At 45.9% G+C, this 26,485-nt stretch overlaps 1 protein-coding gene across 1 annotated transcript in view; it reads right to left on the reverse strand.

Annotated features, from left to right (window-relative positions):
• The window catches only part of LRRC40 (leucine rich repeat containing 40), a 404,320-nt gene that overhangs the window by 43,618 nt on the left and 334,217 nt on the right, over positions 1-26,485 (reverse strand). The window contains exon 12 of the mRNA XM_086953851.1: positions 9,971-10,081. Coding sequence (XP_086809977.1) covers positions 9,971-10,081 — 111 coding nt within the window. The remainder of the gene's footprint in view (positions 1-9,970; positions 10,082-26,485) is intronic.

Here is a 26,485-nt window from a genome sequence, read left to right on the forward strand (position 1 = left end):
ACTGGCTACCCGATATTGTTGTGAAATGTGAGCTCCAGTGCGGGCACAAGCTGTGAGATTTGTGTACAGTAATTTTACCCATTTTACGTATTCGCCAGGTATTCCAAACCTTGCTAGGGTTCTCAGCATGAAACTCCAATGTAATGTGTCAAATGCCTGTCTCAGGTCTAGGGACAGACAGCCCATTTCAAAGCAATTTACGGCCGCCGATGTCAGCACTTGATGTAACCATCTAATGTTAAGAGCAGTGCTCCGATCAGGCACGAAACCGCACTTGTTTGTGTTTATCACCTTTGGTACGTATTAGAATAATCAGTTTGCTAATATTTTACTTAATATGTTATAGTCAGTATTCAATAGTGAAAGGGGGCGGTAGCCTGTCATATCCTTGGGGTCCCTGCCAGCTTTCGGGAGAGACGCTGCTAGCACTAGCGCTGCCTGGTATAATCGTTCCATGTGGGGAACTAGTAATGTTGAGAACGTCTCGTAGAACTCCACCGGCAGGCCATCCAGGCCCGGGGTTTTGTGTGGTGTGGTGCAGCGGCCAAGGCAGCTGCCTTTGAGCACAGGGTTCATGGTTCGATCCCAGGCTCCGGCGGCAGCTCAGCTCAGCACCATGTGACTCTGGGCAATAGCTCATTTAATTTTCACGACGGCTCCCAGCGCCTTGAGACCCGTAAGGTTGAGTAGTTTGCGCTTTACAAAAATGTGGGAGATCTTTGATTGCTGTTCTAACTTCAGCTTTGGTTGTGGGTTTTGAAAGATCTTTTTTATGGTCATCTAACAGTTGGGGGAATTGTAGTCCATCAAGGAAAGTTTCAAATTCTTCCTCTTGGAGTTCTGCGGGTGGTGCAGTGACTCATAGTATCTCCTGAAGGCCGTGTTGATGCCCAATTGTGTGTTTGCTGTTGTGCCCTCTAAAGTAATAATCTCAGGTAGAGGGGCTATAGTTGGTGTGTCCCTTATAATCCTTGCTAGTAGAGGACTCGCTGGTCCACCTCTGCATGCTGTTTCTGTGTGTAAGTGCGGTAGTCTATGATGCGTAGCTGTTCAAGGAGCTCTGCGTGTCGTATATGAGTGTCTCATAGATCCGTCTAGCTCGTATCGTGCGAGATTGCATCCTGTTCGAGACTACATAGCCGATCTTCCAGCTCCCATAGCTCTATGTCCAGATTAAGACAGGCCCCTACTCTCGTACTGATGGCCACTCCACGTATTAGAGTTTAAAAAGGCCTCCCACTCCATCTGTCGTGAGCTTGCGGTGTCTGTATTTTCCGTAAATAAATTGGAGATGGGTCTGGATAGTGTGCTACGGAATAGAGGGTCCTCGAGAAGTAAGAGCTGCAGTCTCCATAGTGGAATTGGTGAGGGGATTCACCCCCAGGAGAGTGTTGTGTCTAGTGGATTGTGATCAGACAGTGTTTTCCCTAGATAGGTAGTGTGGTCACTGTTTGCAAGTAAGGACAAAGAACAGAACATCCTTACGATACAAGTATGTAACATGTGTGGAGGTGAATAGAATGAGTACTCCCTGCTTGCCGTATTGCATGCACACCACGCATCGCACAGGGTCCATCCCTACGCCCAGCCTTGTAATGCCTCTGCTTGTTTCTTACAGCTAGTTCCCTGCAGCAGTGGGTGGGGGCGGTTACAAGTCCGTATCCAGTACTGTGCTGAAATCCCCTCTTATGATCCAGGGGTATTTGTCCCACCCCTCCACTGAAGTGTTAAGTTTCCCAAGGAATTTGTACGGTTCTGTGTTATGGGCATAAATGCTACCGAACACTAGGTGATCCCCATTTAATGTGCCATGGAGCATCACATACCGGCCATTCGTGTCAATTCTCTGCTCTTGTACCATGAAAGGAGTGCCGTTCCTAATTCGTATTGCAGTCTCTCGTGAAAATGCAGAGTAAGATGTATAGAACAGCTGTCCTCTCCATTTTTTCTGTAATTTAGTGGCCTCAGAGTGTGTAAGATGCGATTCTTGTATTAATGCAATGTGAGCCGTCCTCCTATTTAGTTGGGCATATACACGATGCCTCTTATCGATAGACATCACTAAATCAAAGAAGAGAGGGAGGACTAGGTAAGCTAGTCTGAATCCCCGTTTTTATATATCAAAAATCAAGAAAGACTAGCTAGGTTTATACAGGTAAGACTCAATGGAGTACGTATGTCAGGGAAAACCAGTGGGTTTTATTAGAAAGCCCTCACCCACCAACCTAGTTGGTGGCATGCTTCATCATCGGGCCCACCACAGTGGCACCTAACGTGCCCCGGGCGTGCTTCGACGCCAGATTACTGCGGAGCTGGTATAATTACTGAGTGTGCAATGTGGTGAGTATGAAGGTGAAGATTAAAAAGCCATACAGAAATCCCAGTACCCGAGGGTAAAAGCTATTTTAATGAAACTGGGTATCTGTTGGCACGTTAAAAAGGCAAACGGACACGGTGGAGTATGGATTATGACCTCCAGTGTCCTGTGTGGTCTACATGTTTCAGCCTGGCCTTTCTTAATTTGAAACAGGCTTTCCTCAGGACCAAGTGAGTATGTGTGGGGTTATAAAAATAATTTACAGTGAGTGTTTTTTGGATTTTATGTGTAGCACGCACTAAGGTGCTATATGGGTGCGAAGGGGATTCCCTCTCGCTTTGCTACATATAACATAAAAGGGAGACATACAGACGTACAGGGTAGAGTCATATTAGCATATTATTGCAAAAACAGTCGTCATTCCACCATCTTATAAGGTGAGTGAGCGAACTATACATGGCTAAAGTGTGGTCTTGTCAGTGGCAAGACTCATGTGGTAGTTATCTAGAAGCCGGTTGTAGTGGTGAGCTAGAAAACGAAAATGCCAATGTGAGGTAAGTGAAAGAAAATCAACTATTGTCCTCACACAGCATTTTAGCTGTTCAAAGCCTCCTTGGGTCGCCTGGCAGAGAAAAAGACCCTAAAAGAAGGTAGTATTGGTTTTATAAAGTTATCCGACCTGTAAGAGAAGACCTCAACACCTTACCCCCACAGTTGCTGTAGTGCGCAGCCTCAATTACTCACGAAACTGTCGATCTGGTTCCTCCTTGGACCTGTAATCCTTCTGCGGCGTCCGGTTGTGAAAGGAGGGCTAGCCGAGCATGTTTATTTAAAGCCTCCGTAATTGTCTGCACCTGGGTCGGGGTAGAAACAGAGGGAGGGGTGCTGCGCTGAAAGCGCCATGTCATGCGCGCTCTGCGCATGCGTGCCGTGAGTAGTGGTCCCTGCTCAGCGCGTGAGCCTTTAGTTGGACTACTTCGCGCATGCGCGGGCGGGTAAAGGTATGTGAAGCTACCGCGCATGCGTAGAGGAGTGTGCCAGCGCTCATGGTTGTGCTAGTAAACACTATTACTTGGGAACAGAGCAAGGGTGTCAAAAAAGGTGAATATGGAAACACAACTAGAAGGAAATGAATTTAAAATGTCAAATTTGTAAGTTATTGACTGAGGTCGATCAGTGTGAGAGAGATTGGTCTATGCACAGTATAGTGAAGAAAAGGAAGCATCATACATTAGGTGTTAAGCGAATTCCATGGTATGGAGTCGTTTAGCCCCTCAGTATGAGTGGATAGGCGGTAAATCCAACGTTGTTCTTTTTGGAGGAGAAATCTGTCATTGTTTTCAGTTGTTGGGAATTGCTCAATCACAGTCCACGTGAAGTCATTTGGAGTGTGATTTTGGGACAGGAAGTGGTCTGTAAGTCTGCTTATATTTTTGCCACATCGGATGGTACTGCGATGTTCCGTCATGCTCGGCTAGCCCTCCTTTCACAACCGGGCGCCGCAGAAGGATTACAGGTCCAAGGAGGAACCAGATCGACAGTTTCGTGAGTAATTGAGGCTGCGCACTACAGCAACTGTGGGGGTAAGGTGTTGAGGTCTTCTCTTACAGGTCGGATAACTTTATAAAACCAATACTACCTTCTTTTAGGGTCTTTTTCTCTGCCAGGCGACCCAAGGAGGCTTTGAACAGCTAAAATACTGTGTGAGGACAATAGTTGATTTTCTTTCACTTACCTCACATTGGCATTTTCGTTTTCTAGCTCACCACTACAACCGGCTTCTAGATAACTACCACATGAGTCTTGCCACTGACAAGACCACACTTTAGCCATGTATAGTTCGCTCACTCACCTTATAAGACGGTGGAATGACGACTGTTTTTGCAATAATATGCTAATATGACTCTACCCTGTACGTCTGTATGTCTCCCTTTTATGTTATATGTAGCAAAGCGAGAGGGAATCCCCTTCTCACCCATATAGCACCTTAGTGCGTGCTACACATAAAATCCAAAAAACACTCACTGTAAATTATTTTTATAACCCCACACATACTCACTTGGTCCTGAGGAAAGCCTGTTTCAAATTAAGAAAGGCCAGGCTGAAACATGTAGACCACACAGGACACTGGAGGTCATAATCCATACTCCACCGTGTCCGTTTGCCTTTTTAACGTGCCAACAGATACCCAGTTTCATTAAAATAGCTTTTACCCTCGGGTACTGGGATTTCTGTATGGCTTTTTAATCTTCACCTTCATACTCACCACATTGCACACTCAGTAATTATACCAGCTCCGCAGTAATCTGGCGTCGAAGCACACCCGGGGCACGTTAGGTGCCACTGTGGTGGGCCCGATGATGAAGCATGCCACCAACTAGGTTGGTGGGTGAGGGCTTTCTATCGATAGACCCCATCCCCCTAACGTTCCAGGTCGTGATTGCATATTTTCCAGACGGAGCCATGTGGTGATGGGCATTGTAATACTCGAATTACCCCCGTGTCTTTGCCGACAGATTAGGGATTCAGCTATGAGTAAGTCTGTCCTAACGCATCCCCTAATAACTTCCTATATAAAGTTCCACCACAAAACGGTAGAGGACCAAACAAGAAAAAAAAGTTCAACGTGAACCCTTCTCAACGTTTATAACTGTGCAGTTGCAATGGGGGAGGTGGGAACTATTGTTCAATATATGTGTATGGGTGCAACACACCTAATTATCAACTCAGCTGGCCGAGCTCAGGCCCTAACATTTTACATTACCAAACATCGCTGAGACCATATCCACAGAATGAACTATATCAAATATACTCAACTGTACCACTAGGCCCATACCTGTACTACCCAAGTGAATTAACCCATATAATCATTCACACTTGAGGGGTACTTGAAGGGAATAAAGCAATACTGTTCTCGGAATCTGAGAGCAAGTTTGTGTCTTCAAATGAGTCAATCGATTCAGCAGCTGAGTTCGCATCTTGGTCATCCAACACCGCCGCCGCTAGTATCGCTGATTTCTGTCCCTCAATTATTTGCTCTGGAGATGGGTTCGTCTTCATGTCAGGGCAGATCTTCGGACCTCTGCCAGACTTGTTTCTCCCACACCTCTGGAATTTATGCAGCTTCTGCCTAAGTGTTAGAGATGATCCTTGCGATGTACATGGAGGCAGTGCCAGTGTGACATCCGCCCATTCTGCAGCTTGTTCCGGGCCATTAAAAAAGTGGGCTGCGCGAATAACTTTAAAGCGGGTCACAGCGACGCTGCCATCACGCACATCAGGCATCCCGCTGTCTTGTTATTACTCCGGTACAAGGTGAGTCTTCAGACCACAGGGTCAGATAGAGGGTCTGCGTAGAACCTCCTGCCAGGGCAAGCCAGTCAGCAGTAAGCTCTATTGTCCCTGGGCCGCCCGGTCTCTTTCATTCCGCTCCAGCAGCCTCGTACCTGAGATTTGTTACCAATGGACGCTGGTATTCTCCGTCGATCGTGTTTGGATTCAACATTCGCTTTTCGCTGCACGCGACGTCAGGCGCCACCATTGCAGGGGTATGGCAAATTCTCTGCCCCCACAGTCGCACTTTCAGATCCGAAGCTCGCGCTGCTCAGCTTCCGCCAGCCTCGTGGTACGGGTTGAATCACCGAGTGCTCACAGCTTCGAAAAGTTTGAAAACACACCTCTTCTTTTATCTCCTTTTCAGAATTACGTCAGCCTTTTAACTACTGCCACCATCATTATGCCTTTGAGTTAACATTCACTGTATAAATACACAGTTAAATACGAAAAATGAGAAGACAACCCTAAATGAGAAAATGGTCTGTGGTTGCAGTGAATAAGCTGGAAAGTGAGCTGTACATGTAAATTACCTACAAAAAACGAATCTGTGCTCTTATTTGTTTCATATTTTATACTGATGCATACACTGCTGCTTGCTGAAGACAGCAACTGTGGTACAAAATATTTTTGCTGGAGTTTAGAATCCTTTTTAACGCCTCATCTTCCTGTCCGGTTTGAGCCTGAGAGTAAACCGAGAGTAACAGACCTGCCATGTGAAATAATCTAGTGCTTCGATTTCTCTGCCTCTTACAAAGTAAAGTGGTGGTTGAGTGCACACCTTGGGTATTCGGAGAAATCGCAAGATGAGATTAGGATGCCTTTGAAGGGGTGTGTGGAGAGAAGAGGCTGAATATGGGGTATGTACAGCTCAGGAAGACTGACTGTCTATGCCACTAGAAAGACAAAGATAACAAATTATGAGTTTTGGATTAATTAGATATGTGAAGATGACTTACAATATTGATTTCTGCATGTTTTTCCTGGTATTACACCCAAGTGACTTTGCCTGTTTAAAGCAGGTGCCTCCGCTGGGTAGAATACCACTTAGCAGCATGGGTTCCGTTTAGCTGATAATTCTGATTGCCCAATAGCACCAGTTACCTGGCCCATTGGAATTAGCAGAATATTATTGAAGCATACAAGACTGCTGCTCCTACCTCTGCATGAGTTCTTGCCCCAGAGCTGTGAGTCAAAAGTGGGGAAGCTAGTTTTAGGGTTCAGTTCACTGGGACATTTAGAGCCTACCAAGCTGGGATGCTGAAGAGTGTCTGATTACCTAGTTAAGAAAGAAGGGCTAGTGAGCCTGAGATAGGCTTCAACTTAGAGGAATCTGCTGACATGTGGAGTGATCCAGGAGCTTCAGTGGTCATGACAGAATGTGAGAGAGAGCTATTGCCTCTTGTGACATGGTTTGGGAACACAGCTGTTTAATCAGACTCAATCAGATCTATCAAAACAAGAATGCATTTATTCTTCTGTTGAGGAAGCCATCTTTCAGTCTGTCTGTAATATACTATTCTCAACTCGATTTACACTTTTTGAAGATGTTTCACACTCAAATTACAGAACTTGATGGAAGTTCAGTATGTCCTGAGCGACTGAAAAGTCAGATTTCAGACCTTTTAAAAGGTACTTAATGCACACTGCTAGGCAATGAAAATTACTATCATGACAGAGGAGATGCCACTGATCCTTAAGTTGCTTGGCTTGTTGGTGATGATTCAAATTTGTGACCACTCTTTCAGAAAACATTGGTAAGATTGGGGGTATCGGAGGCTGCTAGGAATGTTCTATAAAAATCTTTTGAGAAGAGTTATGGTAAGCTCCTGCAACACTGAATCGCATTATGAGAGGTATCAACATTGATCTTGTACATCAACATAGCTACAGTGTACTTACATTCAGCCATTCAATATGCTTCTGCATGAACTAGGTTTGAGGTTTCACAACTACATGGATAACACAAAGATAGTCCTTAAAAATGAATCAGGAAGTTATCAAGGAGATCTGAAACATGCAAGTAGGTCTCGTAAAAATCCAAAATTGGATCATCAGTAGCTGGTTGGCCTTGAATGAGGCTGAAACTCAACTTCAATGTCTTGCAACTTGTACACCTCATCCCACACACAACTGTTTCTTGCAAAGTATACATTTTCAGTAGGTAATGTGACTAGAGTGGCAGAAAAGATCAACTCGTTAGGGGTCATTCTCAACTCCAGTTTGTCTACGGGCCACCATGTTAATGCCATTATCTTCATTATTAATTAATGTGTGATATCAACAAGATACATTAGATTTTTATTGCAAGTAGAGCATTGAGCAGTAAATGTATTAAACCGAGAGCTTATAGGCGGTGCCACATTTGAATATGGCAACATGCTACATGCGGTTGCCAGTGCCACAAAAAGCACCATGGTAAGTTATAGGTATACAAATTATTATGGCGAGAGTTGTATGGGTATGCCACAATCTCGCCCCAAACTCTATGGTGCTCAAATGTTTAAACTGCCTGCCCATCCAGCCTAGAGTTAAATTTAAGATTTGTACACATAGAATACTTTATTGAAGTGACTGAACCGATCTTAACCCCTTCGCTGCTGATGACGAGCTCAGCTCGTCATGTAACGCGGAAAACGGAAAACAGCCGCACAGCGCAAAAATCACCGCAGCAGCGATGCGGTTAAGCATACCGCATTCCTTACCAGAACTCAAGGACGCACTGTTGGAGCAATAAATGCTAAGATACACACATTTAACAGTTCAATTGCCAGCAAAAAGTCAAAGCTCTTGACTTTCAGGCAGATGTTGAAAACTCTTCTTTTTTATCACAAATCATGGCTATCTGTGTTAAGTACTTGGATGCTCCAGGGTTTGAGGCACTATTCAAGAACACTGATGATGATAAATATGATGATGATTCCTACTTTATTGCTGGCAGACATGGGAATCGAGGTATTAGCTGTAGGTTCTTGATACATTGGTGTGCTGGAACCAGGTATGGAACATGTTTCTGACTTGTTTAGGCGCTGAGGAGAGCCTGGTACAGCAGCCGTTGCTGGGCAGCAGGAGGAATCCCAGTGAAGTGGTATGCTGGAAGCATCCAGTGTTTTGGTTCAAGAGGAACGAACAACACCTGGAACTTTGTGCCACTGCTCTGGTGGTTTGATAACACTTCTGAAGTACTCTACAACGTTTTTACAGAAGGAACATTCTGTACAGCATTTCTAGTGAGAGGCTGTTTGTAGTCAACATGGTGTCTGACTTTCACCAGTTCCAGTGGACTGGTCTGGTCTGGGGCTCTCTGTGGTGTGAAATGAACATCTGTGGTGTTTTCCTATTCTTCAATGGTAATTTTTGATAACAGAAGAGGCATTCCTGACTTGGATAAAAAACAGCACCAATGTTATCGTTTATTATTTCCTACATAGTTAAACTTGTTTTTCATAACCTACGTATGCCTTTTCTTCGTGTTCGTGCCACTTGCTTATTTACATTTTTATCTTCCTATTTTACTTAGTGTAAATATTTTCTGTAGCTGTATTGTTGAGCATTTGTCTGCGGTAGATATTTGGCACACATCTCAAACATCTTCAGTGCAGATTGCTGTGTTACTTACAGTTTGGTACTAAAGTTGAGCCAAAGTCTTGAAAGTAAAACCGGTTAAACTCCAGCTCACATTAAGACTGTGGTTGCTCTCCCCTGCAGCATCCCTGAAATGTTTCTACATCAAGTCTTCTCAAAATGGAATGACAAGCAAACGACAAGTGTGAATGGGTTAAAAAGCACGGGACTGCAGCTTAAATGAGTATCAAACGTTGACCTCCACTTGCTGTTTAAGAAACCAAACCATACCTCACTAACAGGGAGCTAATAATGTATCAGTTTTCGCTTGTCGTTCCAGAGGGACAATAGGTAACTTAGCCCTAAAACTTTATGTGGGAGAGGTGATTTGCATACATTTGGCCCTCTCTCAGACACTGGTGCACAAATGATGGAATGCTGCTAAATTGTTATATACCTAGCTGCATACAAGGTAAAGTTGCAAGCATTTTCAGAATAACTTTGGAATTAAATAGATAACACATTTAAATATATCACGGACAAACTTTAAAGAAGACATATGGTTGAAGTTTTTGTTACGTGGTGTTATTGTATAAACTATACTTTACAAACTTTGAAATACTAAGAACTCAATTAGAAACATTAATTTCTTGGTTAACTGTCACTGCTAAACATTTATCATAAAAACAATAATAATTACTGCAAAGTCAAAGTAAAAGCATGGATAAAAGGAAACTGGGTATTTTTATCAAGTACCTGAAGTCCACATGTGTCAACCTCTGAAGCATGCACAGCTGCAACGAAACTGAGGGCAGCTTATTGAAGCCAAGGTTGACATCAGAGACTGTGTCCTTTAGATCAACAATCCTGCAACCCAGTAATAAAATATCAAATGTAAATCTTTTTCAACAGAAATTCTGTGTAACAACATGGATAAATACTTTCAATTACTACACACGAAATAATTGTAATCTCTCTTAGAAAACCAAAACGTATTGATGATCAATGTACACTAAACTTTTCTGCTCAAGCCATACATAGTAGAAATGGCGTCAAAGTCTTATTTCTCTGTAGTTCCTTATTTCTATTAAGGATTTCTTTAAAGACAGAATGAATAGTTCATATAAAACAGTACAATTAAATGATGCAAGGCTGCTGAGGCGCATTAGAAACATCAAAATAAAACGCTTTCTTGAAGACATTAGGTACTGCATGGTGCGGGCAAGGAATGAGATTTTGACCTCAGATCGGTCAGAGTTATAAATAGTATTGTAAATCGGACAGATCTACACTTAAAATGCTGCACTCACAGCTACTACCGGAGACAAGCCTTATTACATTACCGACCCACATACACTACTCCTGACCCAATTCACAGCTACCTGTGAAGATCAGAGAGTCCTAATAAACAAGCATTTGCAATGCAATAGGTCTCGCATTAGGAAAGTTTGAGCTATTGGTATTGTAAATGACACATTTGTTATTTATGTGTTGGTTTTGAAAATAGCAAAATTAATAGCTTTGTCATTTACAATGCAAATAGTTTTAACTTTCGCAAATGTGACACCTATAGCATTTGTAATGCAATATGTTTTGTATTTACGTGACTTAGATGTATTGATATTACAAATAACAATGGCTTTTATTTTTTTTAAATAATTAATACTTAAATAAAAGCTATTGTAATTTATAATGGCAATAGCTTAAACTTTTGTAAATAACTTTTGTGAAGATTATGTTCAGTGGATTTTATTGTGACGAAAATACAAGAACCGAAGTGAAATATTAACATCTTTTTGTGGCATTTGTAATAAAGCTTGAAACATTGAGAGAACATATTTGAACCAGTTGTTGTTGAATGGTTGCACAGATTGATGCTGTGGTGGCGCTGAGTGATGTTGTGGTGGCGACGAGGGAAGCTGTGGCGTTCAGTGATGCTGTGGTAGCGCATAGTGATGTTGTGGTGCCCCTGAGTGATGCTGTGGTGGTGCTGAGTGATGCTGTGGTGATGCCATAGATAGATAGAGTGAGGGCGATAGATAGATAGATAGAGTGAGGGCGATAGATAGATAGAGTGAGGGCGATAGATAAAGTGATGGCGACAGAGTGAGTGCGGTAGATAGATAGATAGATAGATAGATAGATAGATAGATAGATAGATAGATAGATAGATAGATAGATAGATAGATAGATAGATAGATAGAGGGGCGATAGATAGAGTGAGGGTGATAGATAGAGTGAGGGCAATAGATAGAGTGAGGGCGATAGATAGATAGAGTGAGGGCAATAGATAGATAGAGTGAGGGCGATAGATAGGTGTAGGTAAAGAACGAACATATTTAGGCCCCACCAGTAATCTCTTGACTTTTTCACAATCAGACCCTGATTTTAATTTAGTTAAAGCCCAGAATATAAAGGACCCGGACTCTACCATTAATTGCTTATATGTCAATGCGAGGTCCATATCCAAGCATGCCTCAGAAATGTGGGACCTGTTAGATGTTCATGAACCCGATATGTGTTTATTTACTGAAACCTGGCTTCAGACACATTCTGCGCCTTCCCTAGCAATTGCATTCCCCTCAGAATACACTGTAGTGAGGTTGGATAGAGAAGGGAAGAGAGGAGGAGGGCTGGTGATAGTCACTTGCGCCACTCTGAACTTAAACATTTTGGACACTATTTCCACTCCTAATTTGGAGTTTTTGATTTTCTCTCTGGAATTTGCTCGATGTCAGAAGGTAACTGGGGCAGTAGTGTATCACCCACCGGCTGAAAAGAAAAAGATCTTTTGCACTACTCTACTGGAAACCCTCGCTCCCTAGGTTTTATATGCTGAAAAATTCTTTATTGTTGGGGATTTTAATTTTCACTTTGACAGTATCACTATCAGCGACACAGGAGATCTGTTGGCGTCCATAGATACGTTAGGACGTTCACCTAAGATCCATGAGCCAACTCACATAGCAGGCCATACTTTGGACAATATTTTCACTAATACGTCAATCCTCATCACTGAACCACCTCAGGCAGTGAGCTAGTCTGACCACATGGAGTTAAGTTTCTCCTTCCCTGCTCATAGAAGTTTAGTTCAAGCCCAAGGACGTAAAGTCACCCGCAGACAATGGCGGAAAATAACACCTATTACATTCGGGCTAACGTTCTCTCCTCCATCTCTTAAGGAGTGTAAAGATGTTAACGAAGCCATAATCACTCTTGAGACAGAGATGAGTAGGGTTTTCGATTTCATCGCCCCCATCAAAACAAAAACTATATATGAAAGATCCACCCCGGCACCCTGGTATTCTGATAGTTTAAAATTAGAGAAAGCGGCATATAGAGTTAGAGAACGCATATGGAGATAAACAAAGTCAATTGAAGATAGACTGGCCTTCAATACATCTCATAGGGCCTATCTTAGAAATTGTAATATAGCCAGACGATTACATCTAGCTTCCCGAATTGATGAAGGGAAGGGCTCCTCTAAAGAACTATTTAGAGTTCTCAAGAAATGTACCACCCCTATATGCCCCCCTTCGCAAGAATTTTGCGAGGAGCTTGCCATGTTTTTTACCAGCAAAATAGATAATATCTATAACTCTTTCATTTCAAACTCGTAGTGCATGGTAGAAGTTCCGGGGCACGACAAGCCTTGTCACTCAAAATTGGAGTACTTCGCCCCCATAACGAGGGAGCAAGTTCTCTTATCATTAAAACATAGCAAGTCAGGCTCTCAGGCTGACGTGGCTCCTCCTCATATCATGTCTAACCTGGGTGCGGAACTAGCTAACCCTATTAAGGAAATGTGTAATCTGTCCTTATCTGCCTTTTTCCCGCTAAAATGGAAAAAGGAATTTATCAAACCTCTGCCTAAGAAACCCTCGGCTGACTATGGGGACCTTCAAAACTACAGGCCCATTTCTCTTATGCCATTATGCAAAAAAATTATGGAGTCTATGGTGAATCGTTAACTTTTAGATTATCTGGAACAGAATAACCTCATTGACCCCTCACAGTCAGGCTTCCGTGCAGGCTTCAGCACGGAGTCTGCACTAACTGAGGTGTCAGACACGATCAGGCTGCTGTTAGACGAAGGGACCTATTAGCAGCCTTTGACACCATCTCTCACAGGATCTTGTTAGATAAACTGCGGGGGATTGGCGTCATGGGGAGAGCACTGGACTGGATACAGAGCTTTCTCTCTGAAAGATCTCAATGTGTACAACTGGACACTTTGGATTCCAGGACCACAATCGTGGATAAGGGAGTTCTTCAGGGCTCTGTATTAAGCCCCACATTGTTCAATATCTACGTGTCGTCTTTGGCCTCTGTTATTAAATCATGTGGTTTTCGTACTATCTCTTATGCCGACGACACGCAGATCATTGTCCCTATAGAGAAGGACTCAGGAGAAACTAGAGATAGATTCAAAGTTATGGACTAAGGATTGGTGGCCAGAAGAATTAGGAGAAGCTCCCTTACCTAAATCTTGGGCAAAAAATGTGGGTGTATCAATCGATTCCAAACTCTCCATGGAGCAGCATGTGAAAATATTATCTGGCAAGTGTTTTGGATTACTAGACATGCTAAGGAATATTTTCCCCTGGATTCCGCTCTCCACCATAAAGGTCCTGTTACATGCACTCCTAGTCAGTAAGCTTGACTATGGAAATGTCCTGCTGGTGGGGATGAGGGAAGATCTATTTTCCAAACTTCAAGTCGTGCAAAATACGGTGGCACGCCTAGTTCTTAATAAACATGCACGCACTCCCTCTCTTCCATTATTGAGTGAGCTACATTGGCTCCCAATGAGGAAAAGAGCAGTCTTTAAACTCCTGTGTCTGGCGTTCAAGGCCCTGGTCGGTCTAGGTCCAGAATATCTAAGGGGGAAATTAATATGGTACGCCCCAACACGGCAGTTAAGATCTAGTGGCCATAAGCGCCTCCAAATTCCTAGAATTAAAAAGGACAGGATGGGGGGACATGCTTTCTCCTACATTGCCCCAAAACATTGGAACGCACTACCAGTTGACCTGCGGACCAGTACTACACTCATGGCCTTTTAAGAAAAAATTAAAAACTTGGCTATTCTAGGGTACTGACTCAGTATGTCGTCTGCTTTCTCAGGCACCGAGAGATCCCTTCGGGGATGATTCTTACTCCATAAAAATAATAATAATAAATAATAATAATAATAATAGATAGAGTGAGGGCGATAGATAGATAGAGTGAGGGCGATAGATAGATAGAGTGAGGGCGAGAGATAGAGTGAGTGAGGGCGAGAGATAGAGTGAGGGCGAGAGATAGAGTGAGGGCGAGAGATAGAGTGAGGGCGATAGATAGATAGAGTGAGGGCGATAGATAGATAGAGTGAGGGCGATAGATAGATAGAGTGAGGGCGATAGATAGATAGAGTGAGGGTGGGCGATAGATAGATAGAGTGAGGGCGATAGATAGATAGAGTGAGGGCGATAGAGTGAGGTGGCCTCGTGGTGGACGTGGTGATGGCGGTGGACGTGTTGGTGGTGGATGTGAAGGTGGTGGATGTGGAGGTGGGTGGGTGTGGTGGTGGTGGACGTGGTGGAGGACATGGTGGTGGTGGATATGGTGGAGGAGGTGGTGGTGGTGGTGGTGGTGGAGGTGGTGGTGGTGGTGGACGTGGTGGTGGACGTGGTGGCGGACGTGGTGGCGGACGTGGTGGTGGTGGATGTGGTGGTGGAGGAGGTTGATGTGGTGGTGGTGGAGGTAGACGTGGTGGTGGAGGTAGACGTGGTGGTGGTGGACGTGGTAGTGGCCTCGTGGTGGATGTGTTGGTAGAGGCGGACATGGTGGTGGTGGACGTAGTGGTCGATGTGGTGGACATGGTGGTGGTGGTGGTGGACGTGGTGGTGGACGCGGTGGTGGGGGATGCAGTGGTGGTGGACGTGGTGGACGTGGTAGTGGTGGACGTGATGGTGGTGGACATGGTGGTGGAGGACGTGGTGGTGGTGGTGGACATGAAGGTGGACATGGTGGTGGTGGGCGTGGTGGTGGTGGACGTGGTGGTGGACATGGTGGTGGTGCACGTGGTGGTGGTGCACGTGGTGGTGGTGCACGTGGTGGTGGTGCACGTGGTGGTGGTGGACATGGTGGTGATGGAGGTGGACGTGGTGGTGGTGCACGTGGTGGTGGTGGACATGGTGGTGGTGGAGGTGGACATGGTGGTGGTGGAGGTGGACATGGTGGTGGTGGAGGGTGGACGTGGTGGTGGTGGAGGGTGGACGTGGTGGTGGAGGGTGGACGTGGTGGTGGAGGGTGGACGTGGTGGTGGAGGGTGGACGTGGTGGTGGAGGGTGGACGTGGTGGTGGAGGGTGGACGTGTTGGTGGAGGGTGGACGTGGTGGTGGAGGGTGGACGTGGTGGTGGAGGGTGGACGTGGTGGTGGAGGGTGGACGTGGTGGACGTGGTGGCGGACGTGGTGGCGGACGTGGTGGTGGTGGACGTGAAGGTGGTCATGGTGGTGGTGGACATGGTGGTGGTGGACATGGTGGTGGTGGACATGGTGGTGGTGGACATGGTGGTGGTGGACATGGTGGTGGTGGACGAGGTGGACGTGGTGGACGTGGTGGTGGTGGATGTGTGGTGGTGGACGTGAAGGTGGACATGGTGGTGGTGGACGTGGTGGTGGTGGACGTGGTGGTGAATGTGTTGGTGGTGGACTTGGTGGTGGACGTGGTGGTGGTAGTGTATGTGGTGGTGGTGGTGGTGGTGGTGGAGGTGGAGGTGGTAGTGGCCTCGTGGTGGATGTGGTGGTGGCCGTGGTTGGGGACATGGCGGTGGACATGGCGGTGGACATGGTGGTGGATATGGTGGTGGATATGGTGGTGGATATGGTGGTGTTGGACGTGAAGGTGGACGTGGTGGTGGTGTGTGTGAGAAAAAGAGGGTATCCCCGACTAGAGTTCCTAATTCGGGATAGGTATAGTATGTGGAAGAAGGGTAATTAGGAACTGGTTTGAAAAGGAGGGCAAAGGCGGACAATTGACAGCAAGGACTAGTAGAAAGATATGATGCAGAATTATAACTTTTATTTTATTCAATTATGGTAAAAAACATGAAAATTTTTTTTGTTTGGATGAATTTATAAAGATTATTTGTCATGCGCCTATCTCCACTATACATGTGACTTGTCAATCTACATATATATACACATATTTTTACAATTTATACATATCTTAAAGTGGTTCATTTATACTCAAAAGGTGGAGAAAAACATTTGTTTCAGCACATTATATATAAAAACATGGCTAAGTATGACATCTACGCGCGTTTCGGCTTGGGGCCTTCATCAGGGAGCCATGTGAGTATCCAAATGGACCTGAATAGATGGATGAGGACGGTTTTCACATCGGGAGGAATGGCAGAGAAGGGATGGAATCACGGGATGCTTTATGTTTAGACCTTGATGACTTATTTGTTGGTTCTCTTCCGTGGGTCTTTTACTAAACTCAGAGGGCGCTTCACTGATTTTAAGCTTATCAAAACGGTCGCTTGACTTCACAGAATACGCTAATTCCAATGGTGGAATAAAGGTACAGGAGGTTGCATCGGTGACCTGTAAGGATTGTTCACAGGCTTCTTAGGTCGTAGTCTTTTGGGCCATTCTTGTTATGGAGTAATCTTTGAGCTACGTTTGCTGTAATGTGTAAATCAGGGTCTCGCTGCTTCTAATGATGCTGACCGTCTTTAAGTCTCGCCCAAGGTATTTTCAGTGGGGGTCTGCAAAGCTCCTTATGCTTGATGTGTCGTTATCTAGACGACGGTGTATAGCCAATCTAAGCGTTGTTTGTTGTCTGTATTCCGATCGTGGGGTCTGCCGGCATTTGGTACGCTGGAATCACGGGGCTGGTGGTGGACATGGTGGTGGTGGATGTGGTGGTGGTGGACTTGATGGTGGTGGACGTGAAGGTGGATGTGGTGGTGGTGGACGTGGTGGTGGTGGACGTGGTGGTGGTGGACGTGGTGGTGGTTGAGGTGGACATGGTGGTGGTTGAGGTGGACATGGTGGTGGTTGAGGTGGACATGGTGGTGGTTGAGGTGGACATGGTGGTGGTTGAGGTGGACATGGTGGTGGTTGAGGTGGACATGGTGGTGGTTGAGGTGGACATGGTGGTGGTTGAGGTGGACGTGGTGGTGGTTGAGGTGGACGTGGTGGTGGTTGAGGTGGACGTGGTGGTGGTTGAGGTGGACGTGGTGGTGGAGGTGGACGTGGTGGTGGAGGTGGACGTGGTGGTGGAGGTGGACGTGGTGGTGGTGGAGGTGGACGTGGTGGAGGTGGACGTGGTGACCTATCTATTTTGTCCCTGAGGCGGAAGCCGGGAGCTTGTTTTTAAATTGTATTTCACTTATTTCTGATTTGCGTCGCGTTTCCTACTTACTTTGCTACTTTTAAATTCCTCACCCCTGAAAGTGGACAGGGTGGGGAGAGATGGCATGGTCGTGGAAGGGAGACGGCAAAGCAGAGGAGGGACGAGAGAAGAAAGGTGTATAAGAGAGGAGGCTAGTCGGAACAAGGTTATTATGCTAGATAACTAAACACTTATAAGGTCCCATAGGCGAGACCTATTGGCTATGTCAATGCTTGTTTTGTTAAAGGGGGGGCATAAATAACAGGAGGCTGAAGCTTTGGAAATAGTATCTGTGTAACAGTTAGTGTGATAGTGAGTTAGTTAGCTTGTTAATGAGAGAGTTAGTTAGTGAGAGGGTGAGAAAGTGAGTGAGTGAGAGGAGAGAGAGAGAGTTAGTGAGTTAGTTTGGGGAGAGTCCGTGAGAGAGAGATAGCTTGAATTCGTGTTTTTAAAGAGAGTTAGATAGAGAGTTAGTGAGATGGATTGAGATAGTTAGTGAAAGAGTAAGTTAGTTAGTGAGAGAGTGAGCTGGTGAGAGAGTGAGAGAGCAAATAATCAGGCAGAAGGAGAGGAGGGAGCAGTGAATCAGTGGAGCAGGACAGGGGGGGAGAACAGGGGAGCAAGTCAGGAAAAGAGGGATCTGAGGACATAGAAACATCAGAGCAGATGGGGAGGGATCTTAGGGGCAGTTTACCAGGGGAGAGCACAGTGAAGAGCAGAAGTGGGGCAGGAGTGGAGAGGGCATGGTAGCAGTGGGGTAGAAGAGAAGATTCAGAAGAAGATGGAAGAGGAAGGGGAGGTGTGGGGGTGAGGGAGGAGAAGAAGGAGGAGAGAGATAAGGAGAGAGGAGATGAGAGGAGAGGAGCAGTATTTAGGTGGTATGACAGTGGAGCAGGGCAGCAGGAGGAGGTGGTAGGGGCAAACAATCGGGGTGGTAAAGCAGGGAAGGAGAGAGCGGAGGAGATGGAAAGGGTGGCTAATGGGGAAGGGGAAATTAAGTGGGGGGTCAATGGAACACGAACAACTATTTAAATGGGTGCAAGCATCCTTCTGAGATCACTGCAAGGCACATACCAGCGGACGCGAATGACGTGCATTATTCAAGCGCCAAGAGGGCGTTGAGCGTTATAACAATGGGCAGTTTTGTCAGTGTTAAAACTCACTTTCATTTGTGTACTCTTATCAATATTAGGATGTGATTTTGGACTACAATATTTTATCAAGGAGATGGTTCACCGACCCTGGAGACCTCTGAAGTTTGAGGGAGGGTTTTACTTTAGTGAGGAGTCCACTCATGGCCGCGAGCTTCACAGACAATAAACATTTAAATGTGCATGCGCGGGGAGGGGTGCAAATTCCAAGCAGGGGGCTGCTGCAATGAATTACTCAGGAGTTTTGTTGGCCAGGGGGTCATATTTGTATGTGTAAAGGGTAATTAACAGGTTTGGCAGTGGGGCTAGAGGGCAGGGGTGAAGGAAAGCACGTCCGGAAGTCCATGGACAGTGGCAGGCGCGATACTTACATTAGTCTCCAGAGGGGGAGGAAAGGAGCTGCAATCTGAAGAGGACTGGCAGGCTGGTAAGAATATCTAGGACTGGACCGCAGCATCGTGCTCACAAGCTTGGATTTCTGTACTGTAGCAAGTTACTGTGCTGCAGCCTTTGTGGCACTGAGCACTAGAGGCTCACAGTACTGGTGCTGCACACATGGGTTACAACAGTGAAATATGCTGCAAAATACACAGTTAAACATGGATAAACTATGCTCATTCGTAGCGGACATCTACAAGGGTGGCTTGTCCATGCACACAAAACAAATCTGCTCCATAGCAGCCTGGTTTATTTGTAAATGCATTTTTTATCCAAGCAGTCTTCTCTAGCTAGTGAAACTCCCCTCTGGTTGTAAATTGTTTTATTATAATTATTTTTAATTGTGCATGAAAAAGGGGCACCCGTAGGTGTTTCCATCTTCAAAAGGCACTATGAACCGTCATGGAAGGACGAAGCAGTGTTCATGGGGACGACTGTAGAAGCAGACATCTGCAGGGAGTAAGTAGTTTTCATGGCTACAAAACCCTGCATAAACTCTCGAGCAAAAATGAATTTGGAAAACCAATGTTGGCACCAAAGATAAAAGCAAAATCGGTAAAGATGAAAGAAGGAATGGAGAAGAAATTAGAGCTAAAGGAGAATGGGAAACAAACAAAAGGGAAATGCAAAGGAACGAGAGGAAAATAAGGAATGGGAAAGATCAAAGAAGGAACACGCGATAAAAACAGAAAGGAGGAAGTAAACATTGATAACTATTGAAAGATAAAAGAGTAGAAGGTAATAATGAGAGAACGACGAGAGGAGAGAGATGGAAGCAGGCACACAAGATAACAAACGATGCGCGCTCTGTGCTGGGGGACGGGGAGGGCCATTAGCCTGTGAGACCTCGCGACGGAGATCAAAGGAAGGGTGCGAGGGACATTGGTGAGGGAGGGGTGAGAGGGTGTGCAGCCGGGTGAGCTGAAGCGGCAGCAGACACGATGTGCGGCTCGCGCGCACAAAGTGTCTGGTAGCAAATGGCAGCTGTTCACAATGCGCGTGGTCGTGCTCACATGCACTGTACCCGATCCGCAGTTTGGGTACACTTTTGAAAGCCTTACTATAATCTCGCCAACAAGCATTGCTAAAGCAATGCCTTAGGCTCGACCTAAAAACTAGAGTGTTCACCTAGCTCACAGTGTAAGACATGCTATTGGGCATTACAGCTTTAGGGCCATTCACTTCTCTAAAGAAAAGACTGAATATATACACGAAAGTGGTGCTCATCTCTATAGCTGCAAGTCCCTGAAATAACCAACCCCCAAAAACATTCCTTTACAAGTGCTTGCCATTTATTGTTCCCTGTCTAAGAAAATGGCGTACTTAATGACAGGTTCCACTGTGTTTAAAGCAGTTGCCTAGGATTTTCTGATTTATAATGGAAAATATGTTTTGAATAATTTCCTTTAGATGTAGTTGTTAAGGTATGTAGAAAGACATCTTTAAAGGCAAATATATATTTTTGTACGTGTTTTATCAAATTCTTATATTTACGTCGCAATATAAATTGCCCAAGCTCCCCCTCCCCTCTACTTACCTGGGTCTGGTCCTCCTATCAGTCTAGGCCCTCTCGGACAGGGCTTGGCACCTCAAGGTCCTGCCTCACTCCTCCTGCAGCCTTCGCCCTCACTCGGCTCCCTCTTACTTCACCTCTTACTTATGCCTCACTTCTGCCTTTTTTAGATCGAAGCCTATTTGGAAAGCTTCCCTTGGAATGCATTCCGTTCATTGTTTACCATTGGCTTTGTGGTTTGTAACTCAGATTTGCTTGCTCTCTATTTGCTGGCTTTGTTTTAGGATGTCCATCTGAGTTCCTCCCTTTCCTTGCCCAAACCCAATTTACTGTATTCGGTTACCTGTACTCAATTTCTGTAAACAGGCCTTAAATCTTGTTCTACTTATCTTGTCACATTTGTTGTGCATTCAAGGACAGAGGTCAAATGTAAAGCTAAGTCTTCCAGGGAGCTTGATGTTTACTTTTCTTGCTTTATGTGACTATCCTGCTGGCTACTCGGAGTGTGTTGTACAATGTTACTTTTTTTCTACACAAAAGAAAATGTAAATGTCCATCAATGAACGGAGCAGACATTTCAGCATATGGAAAGCACAAAAAAGCTAACTTTTTGGTAATTTGTAGTATGGTGGAAGCAAATATTTTAATATGATTAAAACAAATCAATAGAATAGGTGATGATATTTCCATACATTATCGTTTGTGCGCTGTATACTTTTATCAGTAAAACTGTACGTCTCAGCAAATGTAATGGTCATTTCAATTGATTGTTGTCCAAAATAGCAGTGCGCTACCACACAATGCATACTCCACTTTACCACACTCCACACCACTACACTTAACTCTGCACTACTCCACTCCACACTGAATCACTACTACTCTGCACCACTCTACTTCACTCAAAACGTCTCTAATATACTTCTCTCTACTGTACACCACTATTTTATGCTAATGCACTCTACCCCACACTACTCTACTATGCACCACTGCATCCACTCTAAACCACTCTAATCTACTCTGCACTCTACACCGCTCTAATCTATGCTACTGGACTCTACTTCACTTTACTCTACTCTGAAACAATCTACTCTAAGCCACTTCACTCTACACCACTTCAATCTACCCTGCTTCACACCACTCTACCCCGCTGCACTCTACGTCATTCTATTCTTAGCTGCAGTACTCTACGCCAAACTACTCAGCACCACTGCACTGTATGCCACTAAACTCTACAACATGTTACGCCACTTTACACTAATGCACTTTATTGCACTCTACACCAGTGCACTCTAAGACAGTCTGCTTTGCAACACTGCACTCTCTGCACTGAACTCTACTCTGCACCACTATAACCTACGTCACTCTATGCCAATGTACTCTACATCACTTAATCTACTGTTCACCACTGTACTCTATGGTGCTTTCCTCCACGCCTCACTTCTCTATTCGCAAATGCAAAAACAACAGTTGATGGACAGAATGCAGAACAATGTCATACATTTACCCAAGTACAGAGATCTGGGCCTAAATCCATCGTTTTTTTGCTCACCACACCACCCCAGTATAGACATGGCCGTATGCAAATCAGCCTTGACCCTGTGCCTCATGGGAACAGTCCAGCCCGAACTGCCAAGCCACGTCTTCCCTGGATCGGAATCAAGCATCCTAGTACCGGTTTATGGCTATCAGCCGTCTTCAGCCAGGATAGCGTGGAGAGCACGGGACTCACGTCTGAGCATACTCGTCCCACTCGGGGTGACAAATGCAAAAACAACAGTTGATGGACAGAATGCATTACAATGTCATACAGTCTCCCCAGTACAGCGATCTGGGCCTAAATCCATCGTTTTTGGCCATGTCTGAAGTGGGGTTGCTTGGTGTGCAATATAACGATGGATTAAACCCAGATCTGTGACTGGGGGGTGAATGTCTTGCCATTGTGCAACATTTCGTCCATCATCTTGTGTGTTTTGCTGTTCACTCTAAGTGGGAAGGGTATGCCCCCACGTGGGTCCCTTGCTCACTACGCCATTGGAGTCAAGCTATCCTGGCTGAAGACGACTGATAGCCAGAAACCGGTCATAGGATGCTTGATTCCGGTCCAGAGAAGACATGGCTTGGCAGTTTGGTCTGGATTGTTCCCATGAGGCACAGGGTCAAGACTGATTTGCATATGGCCATGTCTGAACTGGGGTGGCTTGGTGAGCAAACTAATGATGGATTAAACCCAGATCTGTGACTGGGGGTGAATGTTTTGCAATTGTGCAAAATTCCGTCCATCATCTTGTGTGTTTTGCTGTTCACTTCTCTATTCAGCACCACTGTACACTATTCCAGCTACTATACCCCATTCTACCACGCACCACTGCACTCTTCACTACTGCAACACAGTACTCTGCGCCAAAACTCTCTATGCCACTGCACTGAGCCACTGAACTTCTCGCCCTTCAAATCCTCCACACTCCTAACTCCACTCTACAACTCTCTATGCCACTCCATAACAATCCACTCTACTCCACAATACGGCACTCCACTCTAACATAGCCCACTAACTTTTAGCCAGGCAGAACAGCAGCCATGCTGGTGTACAACATGGCTAAAACATATTGAAAAGGTCCAAAGCTCTTGCATAGGCAAGACCTATTGGCTTTGCCAATGCTTTCCCTTCTCTATCCTTATACACTCTTGTGCCTTTTTGGCACTTTCCACTCTTGTGCCGCTTTCTGCGCTCCCACTCGTGTGCCGGTTTCTGCGCTCCCACTCGTGTGCCGGTTTCTGCGCTCCCACTCGTGTGCCGGTTTCTGCGCTCCCACTCGTGTGCAGTTTTCTGCGCTCCCACTCGTGTGCAGTTTTCTGCGCTCCCACTCGTGTGCAGTTTTCTGCGCTCCCACTCGTGTGCAGTTTTCTGCGCTCCCACTCGTTTGCCGTTTTCTGCGCTCCTACTCGTGTGCCGTTTTCTGCGCTCCCACTTGCGCTCCCACTCGTGCCGTTTTCTGCGCTCCCACTCTTGTGCCGTTTTCTGCGCTCCCACTTGCGCTCCCACTCGTGCCGTTTTCTGCGCTCTCACTTGTGCCGTTTTCTGCGCTCCCACTCTTGTGCCGTTTTCTGCGCTCCCACTCTTTTGCCGTTTTCTGCGCTCCCACTCGTGTGCCGTTTTCTGCGCTCCCACTCGTGTGCCGTTTTCTGCGCTCCCACTCGTGTGCCGTTTTCTGCGCTCCCACTCGTGTGCCGTTTTCTGCGCTCCCACTCTCGTGCCGTTTTCTGCGCTCCCACTCTCGTGCCGTTTTCTGCGCTACCACTCTCGTGCCGTTTTCTGCGCTACCACTCTCGTGCCGTTTTCTGCGCTACCACTCTCGTGCCGTTTTCTGCGCTCCCAATTGATAAAAATAGCTCTTATTTTTATGAATTTTTAGACCCGAAAACGAACAAAAGCCAACAGAGGGTTCCAGACATATGACTTAATAACTAAGTAATGAATCACGGCATGCAAGCACTGGCAACTACCACAGTTATCGGTTAATTGTAGAACTTTTGTAAAGATATAAACTACTCTGGCCCACTTTGGGGGACCAACTCCATCAGTCCAAGGGGTCAAAGAGGCTTGGCAGGCTAGTTCCCTTGCACTTTAAGTAGCTCCAGTCCTGTTCCAGGCTGTATCGGCGAAACACCATACACATCAATGGAGGGTCCTGATACAAAGTGTTAGAACTGGGGGTTTCTAGTTGGCAGAGGTAGGTACCACTGACCAAATAGGGACCCTTGCTTCTAGTCAGGGTAAGGAGGAAACCCTCTGAGATAACCCCTGCTCACCCTCTAGGTAGCTTGGCACGAGCAGTCAAGGCTAATCAGAAGGCAATGTGTAAAGTATTTGTACAAACACTCACAGTAACACAGTGAAAACACCACAAACTGACCCGAAAACGAACAAAAGCCAACAGAGGGTTCCAGACATATGACTTAATAACTAAGTAATGAATCACGGCATGCAAGCACTGGCAACTACCACAGTTATCGGTTAATTGTAGAACTCTTGTAAAGATATAAACTACTCTGGCCCACTTTGGGGGACCAACTCCATCAGTCCAAGGGGTCAAAGAGGCTTGGCAGGCTAGTTCCCTTGCACTTTAAGTAGCTCCAGTCCTGTTCCAGGCTGTATCGGCGAAACACCATACACATCAATGGAGGGTCCTGATACAAAGTGTTAGAACTGGGGGTTTCTAGTTGGCAGAGGTAGGTACCACTGACCAAATAGGGACCCTTGCTTCTAGTCAGGGTAAGGAGGAAACCCTCTGAGATAACCCCTGCTCACCCTCTAGGTAGCTTGGCACGAGCAGTCAAGGCTAATCAGAAGGCAATGTGTAAAGTATTTGTACAAACACTCACAGTAACACAGTGAAAACACCACAAACTGACTCCACAACAGTTTAGAAAAATGAAGTTATTTAATCTAAACTACAAAAGACCAAAATGACAAAAATCCAACATACACAGTTCAAGAATATGGTTGCAAAAGAGTTCTTTAGGTTGCGATAAAATAATCCACAGTTGCGTGAAAAGTTCACAGTTACGTCACGTTGAGTCGACAGTACCTTTAGTTGCGACAAAGTTCTAAAAGCAGAAGCTGGTGCGGTGGAAAATAAGCAATGCGTTGCTCCTAAGACCTTGGGGAGGCGATGCGACAACCCCGCTGCAGCAGCGGGCGTGTTGCGACGAATCCGGTCTGTATATGAGGAGGAAGGCCACTTGTATGGATTCCGGTGCGTAGATTCCGTAGAAAGTTTGTTCTCGCAAAAGCACGATGCGACGATCTCGTAGGGGCTGCGACGATCTCCGGGGCGACTATGCGCTATCCAGCAGCGATCCTCTCTCTCGCAGCTCCTCGATGCGATGATCTGTGACGATGTTCGCAGCGACGTGGTGCGGCGTTCTCACCCAGCGACGACAGGCTCTGCGATGACACTCGCAGCGATGGTGATCTTCCTGCAATCGAAGGATGCGTCGTCTTAGGCAGCAGCAACAGGCGCTGCGACGATCTCTACCTCCGAAGCAGCGGGAATTTCTTTGCACTGTCGGGGATGCCCTCCGCAGCGATCGATGCGATAACTTTTCAGTTGCGAAAGTCTCTCAATCTTAGTTTCCAGCTTCCCAGCACAGGTACAACTTCCAGAGGCACGACAACTGGCCCAAGCACTCTAGGAAGGACAGAACTCTCAGTAGAGTTCAGGGAAGCTGGGGGTGAAGTCCTTTTGTTCCTGGAACTTCAAAAACAGGGAGCCAGCTCTTCTCAGGCCCTTGGAGATTCCTTCAAGACAGGGGACACAGCACAATAGCAAAGTCCTTCCCCTCTCCTTGGCAGCAAAGCAACAGCAGGTCAGTCCGGCAGAGCAACAGCAGGACAGTCTTCCTTCTTCAGATTCAGCTTTCTCCTTGGCAGAGGTTCCTTCTTGATTCCAGGATGATCTAATTTTCTGTTGTCAGGGGTCCTGTACTTATACCCCTAAAAGTCTTTGTTCTCTTTGTGCAAGTGTGCCCTGAGCCCGGTCTGAACCAGTTTTGGGTGTTTCTTGAGCACTTTGTTTTTCTGGCTTCTCCTTTCCTTACAGAGTGAGGGGCAGGGTCTTCAGCCGCCCAGCAGGAGTTGGAGCCAGCATTGTGGAAGGCAGGCACAGCCCTATTCAGGCCCAGGTGCTATCTCCTCCCACCACTCAAGAAGCAAATGCAGTCATTCAGCCTAGGGCTGACTCAGCCAGCCTCCTGGGAAATCCCCAGCCCCCGTCACTCT

Source organism: Lissotriton vulgaris, chromosome 1_1 (assembly GCF_964263255.1).
Source record: "Lissotriton vulgaris chromosome 1_1, aLisVul1.2, whole genome shotgun sequence".
Lineage (NCBI taxonomy): Eukaryota > Metazoa > Chordata > Amphibia > Caudata > Salamandridae > Lissotriton > Lissotriton vulgaris.